Source organism: Cyrtonyx montezumae, unplaced genomic scaffold (genome assembly GCF_038088225.1).
Source record: "Cyrtonyx montezumae isolate F1298 unplaced genomic scaffold, pur_monq_1.0 scaffold_3, whole genome shotgun sequence".
Lineage (NCBI taxonomy): Eukaryota > Metazoa > Chordata > Aves > Galliformes > Odontophoridae > Cyrtonyx > Cyrtonyx montezumae.
In genome coordinates this window covers 2,116,060-2,126,374 of record NW_027072034.1, presented here as the reverse complement: position 1 = coordinate 2,126,374, position 10,315 = coordinate 2,116,060, and the positions used below count along the sequence as shown (strand labels likewise).

The window sequence follows — 10,315 nt, the reverse complement described above, 5'->3', positions numbered from 1 at the left end:
AAGCAGTGAGTGAACCTCTGCGTGACCTGAACCCAACACGCAAATTTAGCCTTAACTCACAGAAAAAGATGGTCTGCCCTGACTTTGAACCCACTGCCTTCTCATTTCCTCTGCTACACCTACTTATTCTCAAAGACTGCACTTCCCCAAGAACTGTCTCTCTTCGTGCTTCTGTAGGCTATTGTGTAGAAGACTCTCTATAACTTCTTTATAATTAACCTTCACATTTTAAGCAAAATTCCAGCACCCTCCTAAAAGTTGAATGCTTTCAAGCTCTTCTGTCAAGGACTGACCACATTATATTCTATCAGCAATGAATACTGCAAGTACCTGGGATTCATATCCTTAACACCACTGCATAGCACCTGCTGTAAAGCTATAAACCCCTCCACTATCCCAGCCACAAGCTACAGCCACGGTGTATCTGCAGCCTTTCTCTTGTAGAGCTGTAGTTTGAAGGTTTGGCCATATTATAATTGTGATTACTGAAGAGGAAAGAAGCATTTTTTTCCAAAGTGGAGGAAAACTTATCTTCATGCAGAACTGGAAGTCCTCCTCCGCAATCCAAAAACGTAGGTATCATACCACGTGTCAAGTTCATACAATTTCAGCTCACAAACAACAACAAAGAATCAAGGCAAGAGCTATGGGTGTGAAAACGAGGTATACTCAGACATCCACAAGTTGCAGCCCAAGTCTCCTTTGGGCTGTAGATGTGATGCCCCCACACCAGCCACGCTGAGCTGCAGGGTGGCTGCCAGCACGGGTGCTGCTTGTGTTCTTCTGCTCACAGCCTGGGGAAAGCACTCAAGGCTCCTGGTATTTCAGCACTGCTTCCTGGTCTGCTCATGCCAAGCCCGATTGCAACATGTCCAAACGACTGCAGTTAACATTATTACAATATGCAAACGGTGATTTATCAACATTGTATGCTTTATTGAAAGTTGACAAGTGCAACAGTTAAATACATTGACGTGTTACAACTGTTTAGAGAACATGCACATAAACATATGCATACTACTATACAGATCATATGCAAAAATTCATACTGGGAAATCCAATTTTTTTTCTTTTTTTAATTCTTTGTTAGCGGGGCTTGGTAATTTTTGGAGTGGTTTTTCCTGTCTTGAACCAAACTACAATGAACAAAGATTTACTTCAAGATAATCAGCAGCCAGGGAACTTCAGAAGTTACACAAACAGCATAAATCTGCCAAATTCTGAACAGTTGCGTAGGTGCATTCTTATTCATGTAGCATAAAAAAAAACAACAAAAAAAACTTTCCAAACTTCTTCAAATCAGCCAATGAAACAACTAAACCTCAATCTGTACAACCTAAATAGTTACAGTTTGCTATTTTACAAAGTAATTACACTAAATACACAAATATACAGTAGGTAAATAACCTTCATTGTAATTCTCCTATGACCCGACTGTACGTCACCTACCTGCCTTTTATATATAATACAGCTTTATGCACCTGTCCACTGCTTCAGAAAACGGTGCAAATATTTGCACTTAAGGTTTCAGGTGACAGTTAAGTGTTAAACACTGAGTTTACCTTTCTCCCTCTTCCTCTGAGGTCCTACGCACCAGTCCTCACTCGGAACCCAGGTGCACTATGGGGGGGGTTGAGCCATCACTCTGTTTTTCGCTCCAGTCTATTTCTTCAAGTTTCCAAGCTGGAAAAGCACTTTTATGGGTCGCATCACTGGATGAGCAGAAGATTTAAAAACAAACTAACAAACAAACAAACAGGAAAAAAAAAAAAAAGATTCAGGCATGCAGCTTCGTGTCTCAGCCACCTGCTGAAGCTGCTCGCGTCCCAGCATCCTCGTGCTAATTCTCTGGAAAAAGTTTGTTTCACTCGAACAACCTAAGAACAGAGCCTCCTTCGAGCCAGAGGGGAGGGAAGGAGGGAGGCAGATGAGTGCGGGGAGCCCCTCGCGGTGGTGTGGGGCGCGGAGTCCTACAAGGTGCCAGGGATGGGCCGCACGCCACCAGCCCTTGCTGCGGGCAGTCCAGAGGCCGGCGGGGTGGCAGTGCTGCCCATGGCTACGCTGAGGGCCCCGAGCCCTGTGAGGCAGGCTGGGCGGGCTGCTGCGCCGTGCCCTGCGCCTGGGCAGAGGATGGCGGGGAACCAGTCTGCAGCTGCGCCTGGAACTGGGCGAGCTGCTCCGGGCTGGCGAGCGTTTTGAGCAGCGTGTTCTCCTGCTCCAGCTGCGAGTTCTTCTCTATCAGCTCCTTGATCTGCTCCTTCAGGACCTCCACCTCCTCCCGCACGGCGTACATCAGGTGGCTCTTCACCAGGTCCTGCAGGAACAGGCGGGCAAGGCGTCAGGGGGCGGGCCGGGGGCGCGGGTCCCGCTGCACACGTGCGCCTCAGACGGGAGGGAGAGGGGGGGGGGGGGGGGGGGGGGGGGGAGGAATCGTTGGCCCCGCCCCCGCCCCCCGTGGTCCCGCCCCTCTCCCCGCCCCCCGCGCACCGGCTGCAGCCAGTTCTGGGCGCAGGTTGCCGCATTTCCCTCCCTCCCGCCGGCCGTGCGCGGCCGCTGGTGACGTCAGGGCGTGGGGCGGCCAATGAGCGGCCGAGTTATTTATAGCCGGGAGTTAAAGGCTCGGAGTTTGCCTAGCAACAGTCGGCGGAGGCTCCCGTGAGAACGGCTCCGGGGCTGCGCTCAGCCAACAAAGGGCGGCCGGGCCGGGGCGCTCCGCTCCGCTCCGCTCCTCTCCTCTCCGCTCCGATCCGCGCCGGGCGGGCGCAAGGCGGGGATGCGCGGGGCAGCGGCGGGGGGTGGAGGGAGAGGAGGAGAGTTCAAAAAACAACAGCCGTGAAAACGTTAAGGAGCCGAATAATAATAAAAATAATAAGTAGAAATCAGGTGGGAGAAAAAAAAAAAAAACAGACCCGAAAACCAGTAAGTGAGGGCACCGCTCCCCAACCCCGCGTCCCCGGCGGTACGTACCATGGCCTGCTCGATCTTGTTATCGATGGCTACCACGCTCGCACCGGAGGAGCTGCGGGAGACACAGAGAGAAGCGCACGGGGCGCGTTAGAGGCGGCGCGGGGACGCGGAGCAGAGTGCGGGATGCCGCGGCCCCGCGGACAAAGGCACCCGCCCGCCCGCGGCGCGTATTTACCTACTGTCGAGCCTCAGGGAGGAGCTGTCGGTGCCCAGCAGGGACGAGAGGAAAGAAATAGAGAAATGCCTCAGTTGATAAACTCCTAGATCCATTGCCACCGGTCTACAACATTGGGCATTCATGCGACCGCGGCCGGGAGCGCTGCCCTGCTCCCCGGGCACACGCGCGGGGCGGGGCGGGGCTGCGGGGCTGCGCGGGGCGGCCGGCGGCGGGGCTGCGCTGGGCGAGCTCCGGGGTCAGCGCTCCGCCGCGCCGCACAAAACCTGGCCATCCCGGCCCCCCCTATAATTTATGCGCCGCCGCCGCCGCCTATTGGCCGAGCCGCCGCGCGGGCCCGCCCCCTCGGCATCTCATTAGCCTGTCGCCCCGCCCACTGGCAGAGCCCCTCCATCCCGCTCCTCCCGCTCCGTCCGGCAGCGCCCCGCGGCGCCCACGCGGGACGGCCCCGCACTCGTGGGGGGCGCGGACACGCGGAGCAGGGCTCGCGCTCCCGCTGGGAGCGTCGCGAAGCAGAGCGCGGCTCCCCGCCCGCGAGAATGGAAGGGATGAAAGCAAAATAACAGCGAAAGCATCGCGAGCGATCGTTACAGAAACACCAAATTACCGACGGCGAAGGAGGCGCGGGGAAGCCCGCCCGGCGGCACGGCCCCTTACCGCGCCGACACCGCCACCTATCGGCCCCGCGGCTGCACAGCCGCTCCCCGGGACACGCGTGCGGGGCTGCCGCACGGCGGACACCGCTCCTGTGGCCCTTGAAGCCTCAGCAACTCAGGAAAAACTGAAGACCCCTTCGGGTGTCCGCGGTGGTCCCACGCGCACCGCGGGCGCCGCTCTCAGCGCGAAGCTGAAGGCACCCAATAATCACCTTAAGGCCAAATATAGCACCTGCGTAGCTGCAGCATCCGCCCCAGATTACCGCCCGCACCAGCGTCTGCTGCTCTGGGGTCGGGCACAATGAGAAGTGAATTATCAGCGTCCCGCCGCGGGACAGCAGCGGGTGCTTGCATGCACTGCCACTGGCACATGTCAAAATAGAGCCACGGCTGCAATTCTAGGATGGTTAGCACCGCTGCCACCGTGATTGATCGTTATGAAATAAGTGGCATGATGCCATTTAATAATGACAGCGAAATGACGTCATCCTCAGGCTAAATTAACAACAAACAACGCTGCCCGCTTCTAATCTGTATTAATAAATCCTCGTGAATAAGAGATACGAGCCTCAGTCCCGTTCCCGCTTAAAGGGAATTAACCATATTCCATTAACTTCAGTGGGCTTTCAGCAAATTCCTCCCTTTATTTTTAGCTGCCAACAAGCCTGAGCTGTGATTCAACAAAGCTGTCAGCTGCGCAAGCAGGACTGTGCCCCCACACGCACGTTCTGCTTGGCCCACCCCATAGAAAAGACACTCCTAAGTGTCCCTTTATGGCTGGGAAAGCAGCAGGCTCCCGGATCATCTAGGGAACAGCAAAGATGACACGCGCTGCCTCCATCCCAAACATCTGAAAGGGAGGAGGAACATGTCAGCACTCAGGATCACAGAATATTCCAATTTGGGATATTGGGACCCACGAGGACCATCGAGTCCAGCTCCTGACTGCTGCACACAGTATCACTCAGAAGTCAGACCCTATGTCTGAGAGCGTTGTTCAAACACTCCTTGAACTCCAGAAGCTCGGGCCCTGTGATGCAGACCCTGTCCCTGACCCCCAGCTGCCCCTCCCCAGCACAGCTCCATGCCATTCCCTCGGGCCCTGTCGCTGTCACAGAGCAGAGCTCAGCGCTGCCCCTCCGCTCTGTGTGAGAGCTGTGCAGAGCTGTGAGAGCTGTGAGAGCTGCAGCCGCCATATCAGGCCTCCCCTCAGATCTGAGTTAAAATCATCACCCAGGTCCTTCCCTTTGTTCACCCAACCAGAGCAGAGGTGTGACACCAGCTTTAAAGGCCGGGTTTTGCTGTAGTTTATGTTTATACAGGAAAGAAAGCAACCTACAGAAGAGCTAAGGAAAGGAAGTCCTCCAAAATCCCCTTCTCCTTGCCTGCTCGTCAACTTGCCTTCTCTCCTGCCATCCCACCATGGGATGCCATCTGGACTTGCTCACTACCCCCCAGCACCAGAAGAGAGACAGGGAGGTGATGTGCTTGTCAACCAAAGCCTTCTCACCACCTCCAACATCTCACTCAGGGACACAAGGCAGCATTTTAGTCACAGACATCCACCTCCTGGCTGCAGAAACAAGAAGGGCTGCCCTTGCTCCTTCAGCAGAGCTCCTCTCCCTGCAAAGCCACACCAGGCCACCCTGATCCCTGGGCACACACAGAGGGACATGTGCTCAGCAGTGGCAGAACACAATGTGGTGCTCAGCTCAGCTCACAGGCACGCTACGGTACTCAGAAAGAAATTACCTGCTTACATTGAAACATATGCCACAACCAAACATTTTCTTTTTTCTTAGCAAACTTCACAATTTGCAGTGCTTTAGATCTGTTGCTCCCATTATTTCCTCTCGTCTCAATTCAATCACACTAAGCACTCCTTGTGAAGTGCTTTTCATTGTAAGCAAATAATGAGGAGCAGCACGGAACCACTTTGTCTCTACACAGCTCTGCATTGGCATATCCTGGTTGCTCATTACAAAGCACTGTACCTTGCAAGTGCCTCACCAATGGATGCTTCCTTCACATGCCACCACTGAATGTCCCACGCAAGCGTCTCCTAAACTCCAACTACATCTCCACACTATGCTGCAAACAGAGGAACCACACTAGCAAACAGTTCCCATCATAGCACGCCTTCGCCTTACCCCATAAAGACAGGCTCACATCACGTGGACTGCAGCTTTCAACTGGAACAGTGGAAAAGCTCAGAAGGTTAAATAAAAAGTGTTAATTACTCAAGAGAATACCACAGTAATTGGATTCTACAAGACAGTAAATGACAAAGTAGTATTCTGCTGGAACGTTCCACAGTTCAAAGCTATGTGTTAGCAGCAACCTCTACAGTATCAAACTTCAGAAAACTGCTCCAAGTAACAACTCAGAGATGGCTCTGGCTACAGTTAAAATCAAGGGCTGAAGGGTTACTGACCTCATCTCAATGAGGGTAAAAGAGTGAAGAAGCTGCACAGAGAGGTTTTCTTCTCACTAAGTCAGAATGTTTTTTTCAACACTAAGGGCCACGAAGAAAAGCAAAAACATTCAGAAAGCCTAAATTAAGAGCACAAAATCTCAGCCAGCTCCTTCTTCCAGCCTCCAACTTGCAGCTATGGTTTTTGTTTAACAACACCAAGCCAATAAGTCAGCTCCATTGGCCAACGGGTACTTTATCCTCCGGTTTGACTTCTGCACGTTTCTATGTCCATCTCTCTAAATAAACAGAGCAGCATCCAGTAACAAGAAGGTCTTCCATTTTTCTAACTGCCTTTTCTCCCACAGAGTAATAAAGACACTTGCACCTGTAACTTGGTTTCTGAGGAAGTTGGTTTTACACCTAAGAAAAACACGCACACAAAACAGGGGAAAGCTACTCAGGATCTTTTGCTAGCAAAGTGATGTCCTCTGTGTGTGCTTTGCTTTGCTGTTGTTGCCAGATGTGCAAGCAAAGCTAAATAAATACTCAGAGGAAAGAATACACATGCCCCACTGGGCTTCTGGAAATAACCCGGCAGCATCTCCATCACAGTACACACACACAGGCATCCTGCTGTGCACACGGCTTGGGAGGCAGCGGGGTGCATTTGGAGGCAAGGAGAAAGCCATGGAAGATCAAAAGATGAACAAGGAGTGGTGCTCACTGGCTCCTCTGAGGATATATATATTTTTTTTTTTACAGGGAACTAATTGCAAAGTCAAACCCAGTTATTTTAATGAGAAAATTATAATGAATCTACTTGTTTTAATGTTGGCAAAATAAAAGGTTTGTATTAATATTTGGATATAAACAGAGATTCCACTCCTACTGCTCTGAGAGCACTCTACAAGAAAATATGAACCAACTTACAGCAACTCCAGTGCTGGGAGAGGGACCTGGGACATTGAGAGATCACCCCCAGATGACTTACCAGCAGCACAGCTGGGATAAAGACCCTGTTCTGCACACACCCAGTGGGCTCTGTTTCAACATCACAGTGAAGCAAGGGCTCCAGGACAGCATCACACCCCTGACCCCAGCTGGCACAGCACACTGTGATTTCATCGCCACATTCAAAACCAAACAGCCCATTTCACCTGTGACTGTGAAGGGCCACTGTACTGTCTTAGTCTGTTTCTGCCTATTTCCTTTCAGGACACTGAAAAGTCACCTGGCCATAGCCAAGTCACACCTGTGGGAGCATTTGCTGGTGCTGAGTGGAGGGGGGGCATGGACCTCATCCCTTCCACTTCCCATCCCTAAGCCCTGCAAAGCACCTGTGTCCTTTGCACTTTTTTTTTTTAGACCACTAATTATTTCCTCCCTCTTTCTCCCACTTCCTGTCCTTTTTTTCTCCTAATCGTGCCCCCCGAAGCTGTATTGGAAATCCCAGACAAGTTAATAATTCAGTCACACTCACGAAGAAGTTATTTGGCATAACAGCCGGCGTATACTTCTCACAGAACATTGTTTTTCCTTTGATGGTAACATTTCAATTCAACGCCTGAAACCGAGCCTGTATTTCACACAGAGATATCTTAAGACACCTCCTGGGGAACAAAGTTAGTCGTAGAGATGGTTATGGTCCTTTCTGAAGCTTGCACACTGACAGACTTCTCTTCCATACACGATTTCTGAAGATAAGGTGAATTCAAAGCTGATAGGGCTTCTCTCCAGATGTCCTACACTCCCTCAGCTTCAGTTTCCAGTGTGTTTATACCTGAATAGAAACTTTTATAGGAACCAAAAACCACGTACCTCCACCCATTCAGGAAGTGGGAGGGAATTTCCACAAACATGCAAGAAATACCAGATTTACTGTGCAGTGCAGCCCGAAGACTCACTCTCCTCATCAATCACTGAGTCAGCCATCTGCTGAACGATGCCTTTTTCCTGCCCAGCCCGTGCTTTTGTTTCCCCTTCCTGTGGGAACGAGGACAAGAAGAACTGAGTGCCGAGAATCAGGGTACATGGCTACAGCCAGCACTGGGAAAACGCTCCACACACACTTTCAGGGGCTTATAAGCACAAATCCCACTGACTCATGACTGCAAGAAACCCCGTAATACTTCCATTTCAGCTTTCCTCGCTCAAGGAAGAAATTGTAAAGCAATATTGATTTGAAATAATGCACAATACCTGCTGAAAACTATGAACTGAAGATAGGTAGGTAAGTTTTTTGATCCAACCTGACTTCACCTCGTGGCTTTAAGAGAAACACTGCTCACTCTATCACAGCATTTCTATCCCACAGTTCTGCCCCACATGAACCACAGAGCAGCCAGAACACAGATGTGCAAGCTCAGCACATTTTGAATGTGACTCTGGAGCCCCTTCCAGACTGGAGACTGTGAGTGGCTGGCACAGGTCCACATCATCTACAGAACAAAGGCTGTAGGGCCCACAGACCTCATTCTCCTTCAGCTGGGGCTCAACATCCCCCCAGTACCCTACAGCTACTCCAGAGGAACAGAGAGGCTTCCTACAAAGCTCTCCGTTTACAAACTGGAAGGTAGAGACTTGTGGAAGCATCCTGAGCACTGACATTTAGCCACCCTTGAGCCAGACATTCTGCAAACAGCAGAAGATAAACTTAATCTTTTAATACACAACTTGCGAAGGAAAGATTACAGCATATTATTTCATACATATTCAACACCTGGGTAATCGTCTTTGCGCAGAGCTGCCTGAGTTTATGAACGGTGTCCTGCTTATGAAGCAGTCCAGTCCACTCCCTCAACATTGCTGATGACACTTCTTCAGTAGATAACTACCTAAAATATACTTTATAAGTTATCTGAAGAGCCTTTCGTACAAAGCAAGGTCTGAACTCATTCCTATAGGCCACCAGGCACCCAGAAGTGATAACATAATCCTCCAGAAACCAGTGACCAGAGTGCTGTTTTTTCAGCTGTGAAGGTTCAAGGTGTCATCGCAAACAAAAACCCCACAAAAACAAAACCAGCTCCAGCATTGGAAGGGTGAGATGAGCAAGCCACATAGTCATGCATGGGAGTCCAAAACAGCTCCTGGGTCCATTTCCTCCATCTCAGGCAGCCTCCCATCCAGGGAGGCACCACTCACACCATGTGAGGTGCTCAGCAGGGGAATTCCTCTCTGCCTCTTCCCAACTGCTGCCCATTGCTGGAGGCCCTGGGCAGGCAAAAGGATCCATCCATCAGCATGCTGAGTACAAGCAGTCATGACAAGTTACAAACAAAAATATTTGTAAGTGAACGTCTGAGTCACAGGGCAGCACTGCTGCAGGTGAGCAGGCTCCTGCCTTCGCTTCATTTGCTCAAACCTGTTTCTCAGCTCCATTTCTGTAGAGCTCAGCACTTCAAAACAAGGCACTGAAGAACCACCACTGAAATGAATCAGAGACTGGAGTGGGGGGAACTGAGTTACACTGCTGGACTGAAAGATGTCAGCACACCTGAAACAATCCTGGGAAGGACTGAGATCTGGTTTAGGTAGAAGGAACAATTTCCTTTAGGGACAGAAGTTTAAGATGCTGACAGATCTCTGGGTTTATATTTACGTATTAGAGAGCATCTATTTAGTATCTGTCTAATGATGAATTAAAGCTTTCCTTGTAAAACTAGTAGGAAGGACCAGCCTGCAAGTATTCTATCTCCTGGTATCAGACAGGGCTTATTACCACAAGGACTGGATGGTACACTAAACAAACGGAAGGTCCTGAAGTCCAGACAACAGTAATCGAAATATAACAGCACAAGACATATCGAAGCTTTTGTTCCTGCCTCCAGTATTTTTTCACGTATTTTAATCAAGTCAACACCTTAACAAATCTAGGAGTTGGCTCCTGCACTCAGCACTCCCTTTATCCAAAAAAACATTGAGTGTTGCATCCTGAGAGCTTGAAATGAGACCTGTTGTTCTTTCCTAGCAAGCAGCACACAACTTCAGCCTCCCAGAAGCGTCTAACCTGGAAAAGGGCAAATGCTTCTTTGGATTTGGCCTACACATACAGTAGGGTCAGTCTGGGAAGGAAAATAACTGTTCTTGGCAGTATTAGCC

General features: G+C 50.5%; 1 protein-coding gene across 1 annotated transcript in view; it reads right to left on the bottom strand.

Moving 5' to 3' along the window:
- Positions 1-915: 915 nt before the first annotated feature.
- The window catches only part of TSC22D1 (TSC22 domain family member 1), a 77,168-nt gene continuing 67,768 nt past the window's right edge, over positions 916-10,315 (bottom strand). The window contains 2 exon segments of the mRNA XM_065743983.1: positions 916-2,314; positions 2,968-3,019. Of these exon segments, the coding sequence (XP_065600055.1) occupies positions 2,057-2,314; positions 2,968-3,019 (310 nt within the window). The 3' untranslated portion in view covers positions 916-2,056.